Source organism: Leptosomus discolor, chromosome 9, assembly GCF_034619465.1.
Source record: "Leptosomus discolor isolate bLepDis1 chromosome 9, bLepDis1.hap2, whole genome shotgun sequence".
Classification (NCBI taxonomy): domain Eukaryota; kingdom Metazoa; phylum Chordata; class Aves; order Leptosomiformes; family Leptosomidae; genus Leptosomus; species Leptosomus discolor.
This window is the reverse complement of record NC_141399.1, coordinates 6,363,680-6,386,379: the sequence shown is the minus strand read 5'-3', so window position 1 is coordinate 6,386,379 and position 22,700 is coordinate 6,363,680. Positions and strand designations below refer to the sequence as shown.

The following is a 22,700-nucleotide window of genomic DNA, read 5'->3' as shown; positions in this document are numbered from 1 at the left end:
CCCCTTTTGGGTAATTGTGTTACATGCCTTAAGTGGGAAAGTCTTAATTAGACATAAGTTTTGGTTCTGTTCTCAACTCCGCCACAAATCCAGTGGCAAGTAACTTCTTTTCTTTGTATTTATCTTCAAAAAAGAGAAAAACAATACATTTTCTCTAAAACTCATTTGTCCACTTAGAACATCTCAGCAATAGTTTTTGCTATGCCTTTGTAGAGTGCTTACCAAACTAAATAACTAAATGAATACCAGTTATGGATCAACGTTGTACAATGAAATGAAAACAGTCTTCACTGATGACATCGTTGAATACATATGCACAGAAACAGTTGAAATAGTAAAGGTAATTTTAAATTTAATCAGAAATTCAAAACAATGGAAAAATATTAGGAATGTAGAGCTCATTAGGACAAGCAGAGTCTGTCAACTGTTCAGCTGTCCAAGCACAGAGCGGAAAATATCCTGTTTACTTATCAAGTACAATGACCACCATGATCCCAGCTGTAATCAAATACATAACTGAAAGTGAACTAAGCCAGAGAAATCGAAACTAAAAACCACAGGGCCAGATCTTCCCACCACTGCCTTCAGTGGAATTACCTGGCTGAGTACTCCCACTCACCCCAGCAAATCAAAAGCTAACGATTATTGCTCTGAACAACTTCACACCGCCGATGGTATCTCTCCCATAAACTAGAAAGCTTATGCACAATAACCTAAATTAGTACAACACACTTTTTTTTTTTAGCTTTTCTGTCTATATGAAAATCAGATGTACATTGTTACCCTAGTATTTACATGAAGCCTAACAATGAATTCAGCTGGGTCAGCAGCAGTTCAGCTGCATGACAGCCACCTGCATTGTTGCATTTCAGTCTGTTTCAATGCATCTTAAGTCACAAAATGATGTAATGGGGAACAGACTGGCTACAGCTTCACCTCTACTTACTGCTCTATTTATGAAGACTGATGACAAAAAACTGTAACAGGCAAATAAGAAAAACAGCATGAAATGCATCTACAATAATATGGAACAATTACGTGTCATAAAACGTAACCACTTGGAAATTCAGTCTGTCAAGGAACTGGACATTTAATTATTATAATCATTCTAAACAAGAGCTAATTGAAACTGAAGATTCACTTTTATCTGGAATTTTGTTTATGAATTTTAAGTATGTTACCTATTAGGATACAACCAAAGCTATGAAAATCCAAACAAATTACTGTCCTTCCAGTAAGCGTTCCTTATGCAGTACAAGCACGCTCTCCTTTTTTTGAGGCATCTGAATGCATATTTCTAGCTAATGGCTAAATTCTTTTCCATATCTAGATTCAAAGAGGCAAGGAATATGTATACTTTGCTATTCCCCTAGAGAATGGATTTATTTTAGGACAAGAAAAACTATGTCTACTTTCAGATTTTCTCTCTTCCTCATGCTTTCCTGCCATCACTTATGAACGTAAAAGTTAAACTACCTAGAACTATCTAAGGAAATAAATCTAATTGCACAGATATAACCAAAGTATGCCCTACCATAATTGCTACTGATTCATAACTTCCATCTTTTCGCCTTCCTACAACCTTGATAGTTACTAAATCACAGTTGAAAAAACACTAAGACATAATTTACTAACACTGTCCTGTCAACTCACTTAGCATTGGGATCAGCTTTGTATGTTGTACTGCATGTGAGAAGTACCTCAGACAAATACATGGAATCAAATAATCATTTAAGTTGGAAAAGACCTTTAAGATCATCTGAATCAGTTCTAACATAAGCATTTTCTTTCTATGACCCCATAGGTTACATTCATGATCTAAACTCACATAAAACAATTTTACATCTCTTAGTGTCATTAAGAAAGTCTTATCCTTGATGCACCACAGAAGTTCAGGTGTGTGCTTCCACGAATTTCTACCAGGTGACATATCTTGGGAATCCAGGGTGCATTTCAGATTGAATCACATCTCCTTGCTTTTTCTTGTGAAATTAAAATGTACCATTCTGTATAGCAAAATCCAGGTTCAGGAACTGCAGCCACACTTGAAAGGAGAAGTAGAGTCATTTTTGCTGACTAATTTTGCAGATTCAAAGAATTAAGTCAATAGCATCATCAGAAAAAAGGGTCTCTGTGTAACAGCCAAGCAACAGTTGCACATGCCATAGTTCTGGTAGTGACCCACGGGTTTATTCTTTGCTACCGTGTTACCTATGAAAGAAGAGGAAAGAGTTACCTACACAAAATAGATCAAACAAGGATGACAACACGTGCTTTGTTGCTGCAAAGGAACTGTACACACGAATACATCATGAATGAACTTGCCCCAGCCACACCTATACACACAGCTTGCAGAGAAACAGAATCTGTATGTAAACGTTAATTATACTGTTATTCAATAGTATAAGGGAGATTTCCAGGTCAAGAAATGGACGTTCACTATTAAATTTGCCACCAGAATCTCATGGAATCTTGTTCTACTTTAATTTGTTTAGCATCATTTTCAACACCAATGCCTACAGCACAAGTGTATGACACATCCCAAAAGACCAATCATGCAAACTGCTACCCATTCCCAGCGGTCCGTCCTACGGGAGGGCACTAAGGATCAGACAAAACGTAGTCTGCAGATGAAATGTTCTTTCAGCGGAAGCCACTCCCAGACAGCACATCTCCCATAGAGCCCCATGGTCTCTTCCCCTTCAAACCACGTCAGGTCCTTCAGGGATGTATGTGCAAGCCTTAATGCACACACACGGTGCCCAAACACAGGGGTTTGCCTACACGGTGAGGCGGGCTCATGTCAGATTTCCCATCCTGGAAATGAGAATAGGCAGCCTGCAAGGAGGAAAGCTTTGTCAGCTCTGCTCTGCAGTGTCTAGACGTGTTACAAAACTAAATAGACACTCAGCATAAAGAAGTTTTTATTTCCTTCCCTGAGGTAACTGATGTAAGATACGAGCTCTTCAGCTTTTCACGTTTTAACTGTCCCACTCAGCTATTCATCTAAACATTGCATAGCATCAGGAGTCTCTTGTGCTTCATGTGCTTCGTATGCTTCAAGTTACTCCAACATTTTCACAAAATGAAAAGATAGAGGACTTAAAATTGATTAAATGGCATTTCCTCTTTCAGTGTATAATTAACCTATGGAAGTCATTGTCCCAACTAGCACTGATCCCAGGGTCTTAGAAAGCTTTAGAAATTGATTAGAAATTTAAATGGTAATGAGATCATCTCTGGTACATAACATAGAAAAAAAATTCAATATGGAATGGATCTCAACTCTACTGTTTTAGACATAAGCCAGCTATTAAATTGGAAGAATTTCATGAATGTGTACATTCTCTATAATTGTCCACAAGGGTTTTGCTGTGTCTTTCTGATTTAAGTATCCCAGTACTGAGACACACAGACTGTTGTACAGTTTGGACAACTGGTCTGATCGTTCATACAGTCCTCTTTGTGTAGAGTTTTAATAATGCACTTAGTACGTGTTTTGTTGATTGAACTGAGTTTGGACAAATCTTAGGTTTGTTTTTAAAATAAAAAAGTAAGTTATATCATACTTTGCTTTTCTCTATAACAAGGGAAATATTCTTTCCAGTTCAATATTGCCTGTGCCACAAGCTTCTGTTCAGAATCTAGAGTTATCATTACTTATTACGTCTGTGCAACAACTATATCTTGGAAGACAGAGAAAACCACCCACAAGACAGGCAAAATACCCACAGAGGAAATATGGATGCCAGGACAGATTCTGTAGCACATCTTTTTCTGCCTTAGTAAGCAGACATCTACATGTAAGGTTGTCACCCAGGGCTTCCTCAAGGTACAGCAAAAAGAAATTACTTGTGGGAATACTCTTGTGGATGGGCACAGCCATCCTCTGAAACCACCCATTTCTCCCTGCACGACTTTGGAAAATCCTAAACAACCCAGCTTGGATGGAAACATGCCTGCAGCTGGACACAGTGAATCCCACCCACAAAACCTTGGACAAATCATGTCCTTTCTTACTTGGACCAATAAAGAACATGAGCTTCATGACTTCAGACTGACTCTCGAAAGTTACAATACTAAAAGCTAACTACAGGAGTACAACATCTTGGTGACAGTATGACAAGTCCTCAGCTTTTAGAAATGTCACTACTACTGAGGATATAGCTATGTTAAATCTCAGCCTCCAAAAACATGCTTTCAGAGTTGACTACTAGCAACACAGGAAAATGCATGGGAAAAGCTTTTATAGGTCAAAATCAAAGAATTTAAAAGCAAAAAAGTAATTATTTTCCTGAAGTATCCACATATAAAACACATACAGCAAACAATGGCATTTCTAGCAGAAAGTAATTTTTTAATCAATCGGGGCGGGGGAGCGGAGACACCTTTTTAAGGGATCTGCCCTTTAAGGAATTCCTCCTCTAACATGACCAATCGCTAGTTAAAGTTTAGGACTCTCTTGTGTCATTTCCATGTAATGTCTAATCACTAACTTCATTTTTCAAATCTACATTTATATCATTGCAATACTCAGTACCCCAAGACCCCAATCAGAATCAGGATCTCCCTTATGCTGTTTCTAACCACACACACAAGAAAATACAACCCTACCTTTACATGCTCAAATCTAAAACAACACAGGGCAGCAAAAAGAAAACAAAACGATGCAAGGAAAATGGACAGTTCTCATGTCAGCAATACAGTGGGGTAATCCGCATCTAAGCAGAAATGCCAGTTGCTTGCTTATCGTTTCAATTAAATGCCCCTCAGATAAATCTCCCACGGTGATAAAAATCAATGCAAAACGCATTACTCCACATCCCAGCAAAGCAGAGGAAGAGTTTAATGAAACAACATTTGCACTCATCTTGTTACACTCTGCCCTCTGTTAGACCCACACAAACTCGCTGGAGTTGGTGAATTTGCACAGGTCTAATTGCAGGCAGGACATTTTGTCCCACTCCAGCTTTATAACGACATCCCTAAACTCATCAGAATACATCACCATATTCTGTAGTTTGCTGGTTGCAATATTTGTCATGGATAATAAAATAAATGATCCATGCCAAATTTGTCCTTCTATTAGTAAATTCCCACTGGCTCAGGATACCCCTTTTCACTGTTTAAGAGCAAGAGTCATGAACACAGGCAATATGACTCACGTGGTCAGTGGACCTCAAGGAACTAAAAGGCAACTGTTCCGAGGAAGGAAGAGACAGCTGCATGAACGAGGACTTGACGCCTCAGGCCTTCAGTCATCAATGCCAACATGAAGTTCTTTCTTCTACTCTTTATCCCTCTAGCGTCTATGGAAGGCATCAAGGATATTTAACCCTGGCTTACTCTTTTCCAGTAAGATCCTTTTGGTATAAATTACCAGCTCTTTTCTGGTATGTCCAGAGATGAAGTTGTTATTCAATATCTAGAACATCTGCTTCATCAGTCTCACCCTTCAGTGTGATGCTACACCACCACCCCTTATCTATAGATGAGCAGTTAAAAGTCAGTGGCTGTGAAAAACCGTAAAGGTGGAGGGCAATCGATATCTTGCAATAGCTGACTGCCAGTTACCCATATGGATTCTAGAGTGTGAAAGTCAGTATTCGGGTGTAGTGCCCATCACAGAACAGCACGACCTAGGCACACTGTAGATTACATCTTTGGCATTTGATAAATAACATTGATTTGCAACAATTCCTCTGATCTTAAAAAAAGGAATGGGATTTTTCAGACCGGTTGATTTGGTCGGATTTTCCCAGTGAGCCTGCCACCGTGCAATGTCTGTAGCTGGGCTTTAGACCGCCCATAACACACCACAGCTGCCCAAAACATCTAGTTTTCTCTCTTTCATCCAGAAATTGGGACAGTTTTCACTTCTTCGAACAGCCATTATTAAACAGCATTCGGTGTCAGCATTTGCTTATTAACTCAGGCTGTAACCTAATCAGCAACATTCATTCCTAACTAGAAGAGGCTGTAAAGAGAAAAGCTAAGCGTATCTCTTTCCCTGCTATTGCCTGCTAAAGACTCCTGGTTTATGATATATTTAGATATGCCGTTTGCTATGACTTGTTGAACTTCAATGCATTGAACTCATTTTAGATTGTTGAGCAGACAGAGAACATGACATTTTCCCTCTGCCGGCTATTAATTAAGAAATAGGATGGCATAGCAAAGTTGGTTTTTTAAAAAAAAACAGGCCATCTATAGGATGGCCTGTAATTAGAAATTATCTGAACCAGCCTGACTTCCAGTGGTGCTCAGCATCCCACAGTTCCCACTGACGTCAGTGCAGATTCTCAACAACTCCCAAGATAGGCTGCTCCTTTCAAAAGCTAAAAGGGCTTTCCAGTAGCACAGGAATCTAACTTTAGGTGACACCGGTAAAAACCTTGGATCCATGTACTCAGTCTGCAAGTGGAAGAATTGATTCTGGAACACGATTATCCCTCCAGCACCGGTCACAATGGAATAGTTTCTTTGCTCACTAAAGGCTGAAGCAGGGCTTTCTTCAGTTTGACTCCAAATAACTTAACCAGGCCAGCAGTGAAGGGGCAGTTCTGACCCAACTTTTCCCTGAGAACAATTACATTAATCACCGCTTTCCAAAACATTCAGGAGTGCAGTACTGGTTCTCACACCTGCAGATGCAATGCGATAAGCAAGTGCTGTCAGCAGACTGCCATCTTTAAATATAGGCGATCTCTGTACTTGCCTTTGTGGTTTTGACTTTATTTCCACTGCTGCAAGACCAACCTGAATAGTCTGGTAGTACTTTACAGTCCTCTCCATCCAAACAGGGGTTCATATGACACCACCACTTCTGTAGAACAATAGAAGCTAGAAAAAGAAATAGCAAAGAGAAAGAGAATACAATCTTCTTTTATTTTTTTTCACTTCTGTATTTAGTAGAGAGGTTATCTGTGCAATGTTAAATTGTTCGATTTCAAAAGACAGAATCAACAGCTACTGTTTCAGTTGTTAACCACACTGATCGTGTTTGAGCAAAAAACGTGGCTAAAAAACTTCACCAGCACACGGAAGGGTAAATGCCATATGTAAATGGTGAAGACAGGCAAGCACCACCAGAGGCTGACTCCAACATTTGAACTGACCTCTGGAAGTGCCTTTCCATCTCCGCTGACTAAAGATGACTTTGCCTCCTTCATTTACATGCTTCAGCCAAGTACCTGCTATAAGGTGGAATGAAATTAAGGCTTCTTGTTTAACCCAGATATGCATATGCGAGACTGGATGAAGAAAGGCCAGTTTCTCCCTTCACTGGGTGAGAAAATAGAATTGCACAGAGATGTAAGCATGTGAGGTCTGCCAGCAAATAGTGCAGATAAGAATGTGGAAACCACTGGAAAACATTTAGATTATTAACCAAAAATTGACTTGCAGTTACACTGCCAGTTTTGCAGTATGTTTTGGAAGACTGCAGTCGTACACCTTAACTGTGCAAATTTATTAATTTTCTACCCTTAAGCCAGTTTCCATTAATAAGGCCATGCTTGTGACTTTTACAAACGTAGTCATGACTTTATAATACTGCTGTTAACAACAGATACACTTTCCCACAAACAGCTGCAAACATCTGCACACATCTCTCAGCATGGCATTGTTCATGGGATTCATCAAATCCCAGAAAATTATTATGAAATATATCAGTCCACAATCTTACATGACCTAAATTGGATTTCAAAATAAAATATGGCTTAAAATGCTCCATGCACAAAATATTGAATTGTATGCTTTAAAAGATACCAAACAGATGAATAAAAATAATTTAGTCGATTTCTTGTAAAGTACTTTTTTTTTCTTTTAATTTCAAGGTAGATTCGTACTTCTGCAACCTTCAAATTAGGTTGACAAGCAGGCAAGCTGACATCAGGATATTGCTGAAACATTCATTCAATTACTTTTGTTTTGCACTTTCTCTCTAAGCCTACATGAAAAGTACTATGAAAAACATACTTCTGGAACACCAGTTTGGCTTTTATAAACTATTCTTTCTATCTCATAAAATTATAAAATAAATGCATGATTCCTTTCACTAGTCATTTGTATCTTGAATCATTTGCATTGATGCTGATCGATTGTTGACAGAACAGGTGAAACCAGACCGTGCTTCCTAAGAGGTGAGGGACGGTTTCCAACCAAGAGGTCCAGTCATCTATTTTATCTGTTTCTTCTCTGATGCTTTCTAAACCTGTTTCAATTTCTATACCACATTTATTTCAAGTAAACACAAGCAAGTCTAGAATGCCAGATTCAAGAGGACTGAGGGCATGTGCAGAGGTCCCTAAGCACGCAGGAGATCCTGGTAGCCAGCTAGCTGTATCTTCAGAGCTCTGCTTCAAAGCCAGCGAGGCCTCCTGGGAGGCCTGGCTACGCATTGCACAGCTCTGCACCGTGCTGTTGTGAGTGTGGATGAGGTGACCTGCTGAGACTTCACGTGCACTCTGACATGTGAACATGCTTTAATATATTTAGTGCTACCCTAAAAACATAAGTTCAGCTTCAGACTTTGAACACCCACCTGTCTCCTGCCTATACATAGAATCCCCTGTGCCTCAGTTACTCTGGTAACTCCTTAGATCAAACTTTTTTCATATTGTTTTGGGTGCACAGAAAATGCACCAAGCATGGCAGGTTTTATTTATCTATACAAGCTGCATCAACTTGCTCCTAACACCTGATTAAAAAAAAAAAAAAAGCATAAGCTGACTGGCCAAAAGTGCAGCACAGGGGTGGGTTCACACAGCACTCTTGACCAATTGTGCCCATGCAGCTTCCTGGTCCATGTTGACCATGTGGAACTGAAGATAGTGAAGGTGGCCCATCATCTCCAGCAGTACCATCTTCCACTAAAACAAGCACAGACATGAATGGGAAACATTTCTGAGTCCATTTGTAACTTGAACAAGATCCACAAGCTCTTCAGTAGACTGCGTATTTCACCTTCTGTTCATCTCTCGTTTAGACATTTTCATAGAAAGTGACTCCTACCCTTCTGTTGACTGATTTCTGTTCTGTGCAGATACTTCTCAGAGTAATGGCAACACTTTGAAACACTTAATACAGATCTCATTCCGTTAGCTTCCAGCAAATTCCCAGTTCTTTTTTGTACCAATCTGCTAATTCTTATATCCGTTTTGTATCAAATTTCTTTGTAGTTGTAATGTCCACTCTGCTAATCTGCATGTCCTAACTGGCTGTAGCTGTTTGTGTCAAACACACCCCAGAGATTAGTCCATTAAAATTCTCCATCAGAGCCTTAGGCTCATCTTCATAGCTAGAGTTCTTTAACTACCATTGTCCCTGCAACTGTGCAAGTCACTGGAGGATATAAAGGCTTCCTGTTCTTTTCAGACTGAGGCACTCTGGAGAGGTTTCAACAAATGACTCTTCTAAGAGAGCAGCTATGTCACTCATACACAACCACCCACGTGAAGGGAAGAGGAGACTGCTTTAGCCTGACATTAGCCAGCTGATTTGCTGGAAACCAGCCAGAAACCCTGCCAGAAATAAATCTTCTGCTGGCATTGCTCCCTAGATAACGTGACTCCATGGAAACAGTTCATAGAGAATAAAGCCAAAAGGTGTCAATACATCTCATCTTGCCTCATGCAGTTCGCTGTGTTGTGCCCTCAGTTGTGTTTGGCTACACAGTGTCTTCCAAGCCAATCTGGAGTAGGCAAAGAGAGATTCTTCCATTGTCATTTCTTCTGACAGTTAAACTGTCTCAGGATGAAACACACAGCCTTGGTTTTCCTCCTCTTCATTGTCCTTTCTTCCTCGACACTACAGCACCTGTTAGCAAGCATCATTTTCTCCCAAAAATACTTCATTTGCAGTATCAAACATGCTGCAATCCAGTAACTTTTCAATCTTCTGCCTGATAAGGTGAGCTGATTGAACTTCTCCAGTTTCACACCACAATGCATTTGTCTTTATTAACGCAGTTGTTTCAAACAGGTTCCGCTTCCTATGAGTAGGACTACGCCGTGTGACTGCCTTGGGCTTGTCATTAATTACTCCTTTCCCACCAGGTGAAACCCATACATGTTTTTGTCAGGAGAGATTCTCTATTTGCTCTCGGGTCACTGCTGAAAATACTGCAGAGTGTCTGGGGTAGAACTCAGCACTGTGAAATCCCAGTATAGGTATGTGCCATTCGACTACCAGTTCCTACTGATGGCTCTGGGGAGAGATGTGGTTTTGAGGTATGCTAAGTAACTGACACTGAGCAGTGCACACAATGGCATATGGTTTGAAACTAAATAGTTTACAAAAAGTAAGAGTTAAATCCTCAAATGTATTCAGTAACCGAATCTTTAGTTGAATGAATTATGCATTATCTTCCAAGGTAACTTGGAAAACCCAGGCTTCCATGTATTAAATCCAAAAACTACCTGTACTAGTCTTGAAAACTCCTCAGCAAATGAAATCAACTGTTTCTGGCAAATCTTCTTTCAGAAAGCCACATGAACTCTTGTGATCTGTACTCCAGGAATTCCTTGCTAAGTGGGTACCATATCAGCTTCTCAGTTACTGATACAGGACTGAGATCAGCCTCAGTTGTCCCCAAGTAGCTAGACCATGCTGTCTATCCTCTCAAAATTGGCACAATACTAGTGCTCTTCTAGGATACCCCAAGCACCCTGAAATACATTTTGAATTACAACTGACCAGAAATCTGTTAGCCAGCTTGTTAGGACTTCAAACTACCCAGGGTCAGGATTAAAACAAAACAAACAAACAAAAAAGGAAAAAAAAAAAAAAGAAAAAAAAAAAAGAAAAAAAAAAGAAAAAAAAAAAAAGACCCCAACAACAAACAAAAAAGTTTAACCCCCATAGATGTTGGTTAGCACCTTCTTTAGATTACAATAAGTTAGAAAGTACCTCTCCATCCTCTTACTTACCAGCAGAGAACTGTCATACTGATCCTCCTCACCATTAACAACGTCAATATTTCACATTTTACAGGACAATATTTTTTTTTAAGGATTTCTGTATGCTCTACTTGAACAAGCAAATTCATACTGTTTTTAGACTGGACAAATCCACTGGATTAAGCTTTCTTCCATACAAATTTCCAGTACACTACTCATTCTACTGTGCATTTCCTTTTATTCTTTGAATACTGACACAGCATTAGCACCCTTTTGAATTCTCAAGTATTCTGAAATTCATTCAAAAACAGTGGGAGGGAAATTTCTCAGCTATTTCTTCTTTCATCTGTTTCTTATGCATTGATTTTTTCCTTGTTTCTATATGCTGTCTTCCCTTCAGTCTGTAACCCAGATGGGCTTTCAGCCAAAATTGTCTTTTTTTCTTCATTGCAGCTCTTTGGCCCTACAGAAAATTCTTAAACAATTCTTTAGTCCAATTCACATTTTTTCCAATCTGAGTTTTCCTCCTCATAAATTCTAGGACTAACAGAATTGCCTGGATGGAAGATGATTTGGGTAGTGATGATTTACTTAAAGCCATTTACTGTACTTAGCTAAGATAGCTGCTCTGCAGACAAAAGTTATTAATGCTTTATCTTCTTGGCAGTAGCTGTTAGACAAGCTGGAGGTACTTACTCAAGGATGTTTACTTCCATAAAGAAAATAGGTGTAAACAAAATCTTATGACTACTTTAAATGTAATTTAGGCATTGACAGAAGTACAGGTTGACCTCTGCAAAGCAAAATCTTCTATAGCTGCAATCAAGTAGTATAGCTACAACTCAAGGCAGGGTAGACAGGCTGCGTGGTACTCTTCACATATTTAAATTCATTCTTTCATATGCTCTGCTTTTTCCTGACTTTAGTGGCTCAATTTGTCTACAGCAACATTTCTCAGATGGGCCTGTGCCTGGAAGTTCAAATAACCCCCAGGAAAATGAGGTGTGCATGTGTACAGAACTAGCCTTGCTTTTTTTGTTTGCCAATGCTCGTCAATAGCATTCACAGCTAAGTTCAAATCCAGCAATGACAGAGATTCTTGTTGGAATCATCCCAAATGCATTTATCTAAGCATGTAGCATGGGCAAAGGATAAAAAATATATCCTGACCCAAAGAGTTCTTGCCCTGTACTCCCATCAAGGCTACGACGAGTGATTTTATTGTGCTTGTAAAAATGCTAGAAGATCTCAGTCTATAACAAACATCAATTTTCACCTTCATAACCTTCTTTTTAAATGAAGTACTTCTCCTACTACCAATATTTAAAGTTTCTGAGATGAAAGACACTGTAGAATTGAAAAGCACTCTGTAAATGTCAGTTAGGCCCCACAACACAGTACTACTGTGCCACATACAAAAGGACTGATTTGTAGCAAAGCACTTAAGGCTTTTACTTTATGTATTTGCAAGATTTAAGTAGCTTTTAACTTTCTTTTATGCATCACTTCAACACCTTTTCGTTGGAACTCACCTATAGCTATCATTTCTTCTGTAACATACATACTTAGTTTCCTTCTTAGCATGTATTATGAGAAAAAAAGTCACTTCTATGTGTAGGTGTATGCCTGAATGTAATTACACAAACATCCATTCTGACCTGACTCAAATTGGGGGCCTTCCTGAAATTTTGGTAGCCGTGAATATTGGTACATGTATTCACTACCTCTCTGAGCAGGGCTTACTTAGCCTTAGCATACAGTACTGCTCCAATAAACTGCTGCTTTAAATCTGACCTTGTGTAAAATTCTTTAGCATCTGTCAACCTATTTCAAAATGTAAATATCCAGCTGGCCTATGACTGTATCCTAAAAAACATGATGATGGGCTTTATAAGCTCATTTCATGGCCTATATGTGCAAAAGGGCACAATGCCCAATAGTCATCAACAAGGAGCTCTGTTTGATGAACTACGCTCTACCCCACCCAAATTAACAAACAAGCTGTCACTGAAACCCAGTGGGATTTAGGTCAGGAAATCCATATGCTTCAAGACTGAGAGCACTAAGGAAAAATACCCAACTAAATTAAAAACCTGTGAAACGCTAAAACCAGATGTATAAATTTCAAGTAAGAAAGGCGCTTTTTTTAATTTTAGTTTTTTAATTTTTAATTTAAAAAAAATTCAGATAGGTTATAGCAGAAAGCTGCTTAAATGTCAAGTCCGAGTGCAGAATAAAATGGCAAGTACAGTTTGTCTAGACTTTAGCAAAGTCTCAGACCTTTGCAGTCTTCCACATTCTGTGAGAATCTATTTCTTGCAATAGTCTTAATTTCTCATGGAGCATCTACAATCTATGACCAGTGATATGCTTGCTTGGCCTAAGGGAAAGCTAGAATCAACTCATGATTTAATGGGTTATTAACATTAAACGAGAAGTCAGATCTTCATTTAAAAATAGCAAGAAGCAGCAGACTTCCATAAAATCATCATGTAGTTCTTGACAAAATTAATATTAATTAATTAATTATATAACCATCCATTTGTTTGGTCAAGAAAGGAAAACATAATTACATTCCAATAGCTTAATAAAGGCTGCTACTCTGCATAAAACATGAAATATGATCCCATTTACTCTGCTTCGATGGTCTTTTTGAACAGCTGAAACAAGCAAACTCCGAAAAGTTCACAGGCAATGTTGACATCAGAGAGACTGATTTCATCCTGTTGACTGTTGTTTTCCAGCATAACTTGCACAGAGTTATTTTCCTTTTGAGTGTGTGTAAAAAGGCTAAAATCCAAACAGAACATATTTTCTAAATCCAGATAGAACAAACTTAATCATATCTGCAGTAAAAATTACTCAGCATTAAGCTACTTTTACCAAGATTTACAGTAGGTAAAAGCATCCCTCTGTGTATGACGGGTACATATAGTATAATATGTATGTATGTAAAATAAAAATTGTGTAGTCTGACATATACGGAATGAATGTGTTTTCTTATTTTGTGCAAACACAGTTTAGCACATTAGCAATTTGAGGGTGGTCAGTCACTGGAACAGGCTCCCCAGGGAAGTGGCCATGACGCTAGGCCTGTCAGAGTTCAAGGATCATTCGGACGATGCTTGTAGTCATATGATTTAGTTTTAGGTAGTCCTGTGAGGAGCAGGGAGTTGGATTTGATGATTCTTACGGGTCCTTTCCAACCTGAGATATTCTATGATTTGAGGTAGGAACTACAGGTACCGACCACCACGTGCATGGCATGCATGATCAACAGCACAGAGACAATTGCTGCCCTAATGTAAACAGTAACTTCTACTGGGTAAGGCCTAAAGTTCAAAGAAAATGCTTTAAAAGACTACTACGAGCCAATTGGTCTATAAAATCTCTTCTGTTGGTTAGAAAAGTAACTCGGTGCTTTGGGCATGTCCTTCGCTTTAAGCTCAGGGCAAGATACAGGCAAATTAAACAGTCCTGCATTAGTAAAAAGGTGCTGGAAAAGAAAATGAAAAGGCTGTATCAGCCTGCAATATGCAAATTCAAGGCACAAACTGTTTCTGGCTTCCACAGTGTAGAAGCCTACTGAAGGATATGTATAGAGTGGGAGAAAACATATCTAATCCTGAGGCTAAGGAAAGATAGTTATAGTTTCTGTGCTACAGCAATCGAACACTGACTGTAGTCCCAGATGCTTGCAAAAATAAGCGAAGCATGCTAAAGCATTACCCTAAGGGGTGAGGGGGAATCAAAGGCTTCCACTTTAGAAACAAAATCTTACATTCATATTACTTTATTGTATCTAATTTCAACTATACTTGAAGAAAAAACAGCTACTAAGTTCTTTCAGCAACTATTTGCACTGACTGAATCAAGCTTCTATGGTATCATGTGCTTATATCTTTCTACCACAGAATGACAGTGTCATCTTTGCAATCCTTAAGCAAGTTTAAAACAATGCCTGACTTATTATCTGTTGTATGTACAAGTATTTCTGCTGTTTGAGGTGTCACCTAAAAATATAGAAGGTACTTCTGATTTGATAGGAAAACTACTTAATAAATTGCACAGTTAAAGTTGATTGTATTCCTCAATTACAAGGCATGAAAAGATTTGAGGTTAAAATCAGAGGTTCTCAAAACAGATAATAGGTTAAAAAAAAAATCAGACATCACATGTATTTAGAGTTATATGTTTAAAACTAAATATCTCTGAATGTTAGATTAAAAATTGGATTTGGAAGGTTTTATTTTATATTTAACTTGAAATGGTTGCAGCTTTGTGTGAAAAAGAATGAAAATGGAAAGATCTTGCTTATGAATTAATGAAATGGGTAACTTTTAGACTTTTTCTTAAAAAAAACCCTTTCTTGTAGGAACTTTTTACTACGCTAACAACAAGTGCAGCAGCCTCTCCTGGGTATAGACTCTGCTGGTGGAAAAGGAAGAAGAGTAACCCACAGTTTCTGAATTGTTGGCAAGCCAGAGAGGAAAATGGTGGGGGTAAGGTGCAGAGTGAACCTCAGGGAGGCAAGTTTTATATAGACTTGGAATGCCTCGTCAACATCACAATCGAGGTAAGATTTTAGCTTTAGCATATATAATCAATTTAATTTCAAATGAGTTTTACTTAGAAGCTTAAGGATGGCAACATTGAGCTCTGTGAAGATTTCAGCATCTACCCAGGAAGATGATGGCCTTGGGCAACTGTACCACATTTTCCCTTCCTCAGGTGGGTGTCCTTGCTCAGACACTGTGTCCCGTGCAGCGGTATGCTTGCTCTTGGGTTACAATGCACAAAACTGAACAGATGTGGGGCATCGTGGTAGCACTGGTGTCCAGAGTAAGAGCCCATTAGGCACAGAAAGTAGTGAAACGTTTATCTAGAAAACAGCTCTCAAAAATTAGATGTCCCGGCACTATCTGCATGCCCAGTCTTAGGGTTGCATTTATTATCGAGTGAATTTTTAGCCAAGCTGGTAAGCCTAAAGACAACTGAAAGGGTTAACACCATAAGCTTGGATTTCTTGGTTTATGCTGTTTTCAGACTAGTTTTAAAGGAGAATTCTTGTGTGAAAAAATTAAGTTTTATTGGCACAGACATGAAATGAACGAGTACATATATTAAGAGGATTAATTACACCCAGATTTATGCACAGAGATGTTTCCAAAATTAACAAAAGGAAGGATTATGCTTTTGAGGCAGTGGGAAGTCAAACAATCAAGGAGACTAAACTTCTCAAACAGTCTTAATGAACCATGAGTAAATGGGAGACTGCTTACCTTCCACACACGAGGGCTGAGCCCTTGTCGTACCAGCCACCTGCCCTGGGAAGCAGGAACACTTGACTGTTTGTGATCGTTCTTCAATCCGGTTCTTATTGCAGCAACGATGCACTGCCACAACTTCACATGTCCCTTGCTTGACTTGGTGCTGGCCTAATAATTGCAGAGATAAGTGACGGAGAACAAAACAAAACATCAGTGCATAAAGCAAAAGCAAGCTCATGCCGTCCTACAAGATACTGAATCTCTGGAACACCAGTTTAAATCACAGGAATACCAAAGGGGCAAAGCATCTTGTAGGATCTGGCTTATTCCCCGAGTTTATCATGTTCTTACTAATAAAGATTAGTTCATTATAACAAGTCAATTTTTCAGTCTTCCCTGGCCCTTGCAAAGCCATAGGGAGTAAAGGAGACTGGAGTAGTCAATTAGATGGATTAGACAAGAAGACATGCGGAGACAGGCACTCTCCTCCTTCCTTTGGCTTCCTGTCTTGCATTAGGTTTTATATTTTTATATTTTTTTATTTATTCTTTCCCTTCATAAATGGGCACATTGTACAGGATAAATTTTAATGCAAGGAGACTTATCTTAAGTAGTAGGGAAACTTTCTAACACAACAACATGTAAGCACTGCGTGCTATGCCTATCATTGCAGGTAGGCTAAGAACAAGGTAGGCTGAAAAGCTATCACAGACAGTCAAGTTTTGTCAAAAAAAAAAACCAAACCACCAAACTATATGGATTTATTCAGTTCCCTCCCAGACCATTTTGAAGAAATCTGTGATAAATATTCCATCCTATTGCTTTCTTCTGAAGTGCCTTTCCTCACAATTTACTGTCCCCTATTTCTCTGAGTTTATTTTTCCCTTCCTCTCCTTTCCTTGTTCCTGCCTTCACATCTTAGCTCTCCTGCTCCTTATGCCTGATCATTTTCCTCCACTGGCAAACTTCCTCTCTGCCCTGCCTAAAACCCTTTCTCAGAAACCCCACTTCACAAAACCCCTCTCTTCTTTGCATAAGTCATTTCCGTGTCCTCACTTTCCTGAACAGCCTTCAAGTGCTTCATCTTGCATTTGTCTCGTCTTATTTAGAGTAGAGCCTTGGATGGCTCTTATCTATGTTTGTAAAGCACCTTGTAAATTAACAGCACTACAGAACAGGGTGAGGTTGTTAATAAGTGAGCTAGACAGAGAGACAACGCTGAGAATAATAAAAATATTCACCATCAAAGCAGTACAGCCTCCTTATACAAGAAGAGACTACAGTGCAGATAACGGTGTAGGTGTGGGTGATATCAAAGGCACAGCAGACCAGGGAAAGGATAGTGAAAGGGAGAGCACTCTTCAGAAACAGACAAACCCAAAGGTTTGTCCTATTTCCTACTCCATGGTTGCCCTATTTTGGTTTGGGGTTTTGGGGTTTGTGGGGTGTTTTTTTTTTGTTTTTTTTACAGTATCTGTTACTAATACCAGACACAGGATTTTGAGATAGAGAACGCCTTGGTCTGATGCAATACAGCCAGGCTTACATCCTTATAGGTGAAATCTTATTGAGTGATTAAGATCACTTGTCTTTTGGGGCAGAAATTTTTATGAGTTGATTGGGTGGGAAAACTTAACCTTCAAAAGAGTTAGCAATGCAATTTAGGCTTCTAAGGGGGCTTAAAAAAAAAAAAATGGAGAGTATTCCAAATATATATATATATAACTTTTTAAAACATTGACTTGGCAACATTCCTTTGCTGTGTGTGTTTTGTTGTCACAAGTATTTTAAGCACAGCTAAAGGGCTCCCTGACTTTTGTTGCCAAATCTGTATTCACAACCACCTCAATGGACAAGAAAGTACGTATATGCAATCCTGGAAAGGAAATTTAGCCTTCTATTCGTGCACTTAATGTGTAAAAAGAAATCATATACACAGAGATGTTTTGGGGTTTTTTTCCTGAGGAAAAAGCTACACTGTACTTTTAAGCAAAATATGCTACAACAGAAAAATGCATAAGGTATTTTACAGAAAGGTGGAAAAATGTTGAAGACAGCATAAAAGTACCTTACATAGCTACTGTAATGAGTTTATTGGCAGACTGTGCATTTTCATGGAAGTACCTAATATCCATAGCATAATAAACATGAAAAAAATGAAAACAGCTACCAGCTTGTAGGACAGCAGCTTTTCTGTAAGTCAATATGGAAAACAAATCACAAATAGAGAAATCAAATTGGCCATGCCACTTCCTCCCAAAGTGTTGTTCCACAGAACACCTCCTATGACAATGTTTGGAGAGAATAAGGAGATGGCCAGAGGTTCTGACAGAAAATATTTTGTAAAATGAGGTTGGTAATTTAAGAGACTGTATTTATTAGATCTACAGCCTGAGTAAAAACTCTTTGGAGTAAACAGGGAAAAATTCCATTGGTTTCCTACAGTGTTTACAGTGGTGGTCCTGCATTCACTGGAGTCAACAACAAAATTTCTATTGACTTCAGGAGAGCAAGGTCACAGTCTGGAGTGTCTCTTGAGAAAGAGTTTTTATAAGGGAGGGAAGAAAAATCAAAAATTTGGAACTGCTCAGGCCACATACTTGAGTTTGCCATGTATCTCATCTGAAAGACCAAGTGGCTAGGTCTTCTTTTTAATTAAAGTCATTATTCACCAAACCTCAGGTGCCAAGATAAGAGTAGAAGCCATTTTTTCAGAAGGTACATCATAAGGATGGACTAGATCCAGCTCCAACAATCAATATTTTCAAGCTCAAATCCTGCTTCCTTTAGGTGAACAGCCCTGTTAAGTCAATACCAAAATAAATCAAACAGGATGGCCCTGAGCGTACAGCCCAAAAAACCTGGGGCTCACTTTCAATTATCTTGTTTGAATTTTAAAGCAGTGACAGTGTTTCCCTGAAGTGCCAGGAGTCAACAGGCACACACGTTTGCAGAAGGTAAAATTAAGTTACCTCATGAATGCAGCCTTTGGGTTAGTAGCTGGTTTACTGTACACTTATGGTTCTAGGCTACACAGGTAAGAGAGGGTGTCATCTGCTGCCGAGGGTGGGAGGCTAAGGTTTGAAAGTACTTCTGCTGTGGAAAGGAAGACAGTGCTCTCCTCCCTTGTCCTTAGCGTGGAGCTCTTATGGAGTATAACAGTGAAAGGTACTAAAAAGCCAAAGACATTTGCATGCATCATTTGCATTAATTGGATTGCCCTTGTAATAGTCTTTCCCCTCCTACATGTTCACGTCCATATTTCCTCCTGCTTGTTCACGCACATCTTAACACTTTTTATTCACTTTATTAAGCATTTCTTCCTAATATTCAGACACATTTGTGAACAGATGCTGAACAAACTCTGAGTGTTATCATGCTAGCTTTCTGTCCTGCTTTTCTCAGTGTTCAGTAATCTAGAGGACAAGCATTCGGTTCGCAGAGTGGCTTTCAGATTTAAGAAAACTCACAGAATATCTTAAAAACTAACCAACTCAGCCTATTCTCTGCCTAGGTCTACTGAAACCTGCTGTATCTACATGAAGGTGCCCAAAGGCAGCAAAAAGGAGGTATGTAAGAACACTCTCCCGCACATTTTAATCTCCATCTTGCACTAGATAAACCTTCATCTCAGGTTTAAAGTACATTTAAGGCACAGCTGAGAGAGAAAAAAAAAAAAGAAAACTGAAGAACAGCCTCAAAATATTTTATAAGCAATGGATTCTCAGGAAGCCAAGGCATTAGTGGAGCAGGGACTGAAGAATTTTTAAAGTGTGAAGATCACAGTAAGTGAATTCCATGCCGGACACATCAGGAAAGCCAGTTCAGGGAGAACTGCAATGAGAGACATGGCAAAAGCCAGGCTGTGGAGATCAAAGCCCCTTGGGGCTCACTTATAACAAGCCCATAAATTCATAGCTCTTCACCTGTAAACCTATTCAGATCTGCAACTTAAGGGCTGTCAATATTTGCAGTTGAAATTCAGTTACATCTTCACGTTTAAATAAGAAAACTCTCCAAGGAGAGATACATTTTATCGGCAACAGTACCAGAGAAAGGTTCCTGTCGTAGAACGCCTTCTGCATACCGAAGAGGGAAGCTCTGCCAGCCAGGCGCTGTGGAGGACAGAGAATGAATGTCGAAAATCATGGTGCTCTGGGTTACCTCTGATCAGGAGTTTGGCACACGCGTCTCTCTCCATATCCAAATCTCTTTACAGCTTAACTTCCCTAGAAACACCAGCGCTGCTCAAGTTCCCTAAGGACACCTTCCCCATCTCTCCAGACAGGGCACAGACAGAACGGCACAGGGCTCACTAATGGAAGCAACATCCAGGACACTCCCTGCTGTGAATTTTGCTGCCTCCCATAACGAGATACCTACAGATAACAACAGCCCTCAGGTGCTTAGTCCAGAATGCCTCTTAATGACCTCAAGGACTGGCCACACAAAGGCTCTGTGACAGTTTCCTTGCTATCTGTGGGCCTTCCAGCCGAGAAGACGGCAGACTGTGTGGAGCTGCTAGGCAGCCTTCACACTTTTCAAAGGCGGAGTCATCACCTCTGAAGAACGAGAAAGTACAAACTAGGAAGTTATTAGGCTTGCACATTACAAGCCAGCACAAGTGTTGTGAGTAGCGTTGACTGAATAATCACCACCGAACTGTTTATTCTCAGTTTAATACATTTTTTCAACTAAAATATTTGACAAGACCTTATTCTCACTTTCGTCACAGAAGTCAGAGGGCAGATATGCAATTAATGCTTCCAAAACTCTTTGAAATCGTCAAATGAAGAGAGGGAAATACAATTATTGTTAATAAAATATCAAACATCATAGTGATGTACTTCAAAACTACTAGGAAAATATCAAAGAGAGAGGAAGGCTTTCAGAAGGTTGCTAGCCAATTCTGTCCACATCCATTTCATCTCTGTGACTAATTCTAATCACTCCCAAGGAGTACTCTTTCAATGCAATATACATGCACGCAGCATGCCTTTATCAGAAATCATTAATAACCTCCTCTTTTTCTAATTTCTTAGCAAAGAAACATATGGAAAAGACACATTTAAAGGAAGTTATTATCTGTTTCATAAGCTGCCCTCTTTGATGAGGAAAAAGCAACTAGTACTGTGGAGAGCAGTACATCTAGACAGGAGAACAGTATGACCCTAGCTCAGCACATTCTTCAGTAAGCCTCAAAACCAGCAAGCTTTGTCTGCACAAAATCAACTGCATCATTTATTTAAAGGGTAAGAGGATGTCTGTCAATAGGAAGATGAATGGCTATGGAACCTAATATTGCAGACAACGGTAAGAGAAACAAGTGAGTTTAGAAGTCAGCACTGATGCTGTTTGGAAGAGGAAAGCACTCTAAAAAGCTTGGTGCCAGTACATCATGTGTTCTGCCTTCATTTCATGCTGGCTTTTGTTTACATGAATATACAAACAAACAGAAGCACATACCAAGAGGCAAATATTCTTAGAAAAACACACATAGTAAAGGAAATAACATTTGCTATTGTTCTCATTTTTTTTTACTGAACATATTTATGAGAACCTCGCCAGCTCATGAGGTGTTCTTGAGGGGAAAGGGGAGACGGGGTGTTTCTAAAGGTGACAGCTCTTCTCAAGAGAAGCAGCTAAAAGTCACTTGGAAGGTAAAATTAACACACCATCTTCTAGACTGAGAATTTCAGACAAACTTTTCTCTAGTATCGTTCCATCAGCCACTGGATTTTTTCATAATAATTTCACATTCATGTCACAAGGTCTTGACTTAAATGTTCTCCTTTCTCAAGGATATACAATATTTATATACATACTTTCTCATAAATTGTCTCTGCATACACAATTCAGTCCAGTTTCACTTTTAAAGTTTATACCTTTTCACTCGTTAGCAGTGAGGAACTGTTCAGAGACAGTCCAGCACCACCACAAAAGGCCACTTCAAATGCTCTATGGATAAATAGACAAGAAATATCTTCCTATAATCACCTGTCCATGGTAACAAGCAAAGTAAGATATAGCGCGCACACACCAAAAAAAAAAAAAGGGAGCAAGGAATCCAGTTTGCTATCCATTACTCTCACATTCCTCAAATACATAGTGGCATTGTGATTATTAGAGCTAACATCTGTAACAAAACAAGCAAGCAAAGACAGAACAATCTCCCAGATGAAGGAACTGAGGTTAATTCTCACACAACGTGGAGGTTTCAAACCAAAGAGTTTCTCACAGCCCATAAAGTTACAGCCTTTGTTCCAATCAAGACATTTGTGCTTCATCGGTTGCAGAAGCCAGTAGCATGGCATGTGCAAAATCACAATCAGCATTTTAAACAGACAAACAGGGAACCAGCACTGAACCACTTTAACTTATTTTGGGCAAGAAGTGACAACCCGAGGAAAAAAACAACTCTCCAAACGAGCAACTAATTTGAGAGGAACCCTAGGGGTACAGTACATCTGGATGTGTATTTGAAAAAAAGGTGACTGACCTCAAACCGTGATAATGAGACCCAAAAAGT

The 22,700-nt window shown here is 39.2% G+C and overlaps 1 protein-coding gene across 1 annotated transcript in view; it reads right to left on the bottom strand.

The window, feature by feature from the left end:
• Positions 1 to 6,691: 6,691 nt before the first annotated feature.
• TAFA4 (TAFA chemokine like family member 4) overlaps positions 6,692 to 22,700 on the bottom strand; it is a 50,289-nt gene continuing 34,280 nt past the window's right edge. The window contains exons 3-4 of the mRNA XM_086470205.1: positions 16,184 to 16,339; positions 6,692 to 6,843 (exon numbers count right to left, since the gene is read on the bottom strand). Coding sequence (XP_086326331.1) covers positions 6,692 to 6,843; positions 16,184 to 16,339 — 308 coding nt within the window. The remainder of the gene's footprint in view (positions 6,844 to 16,183; positions 16,340 to 22,700) is intronic.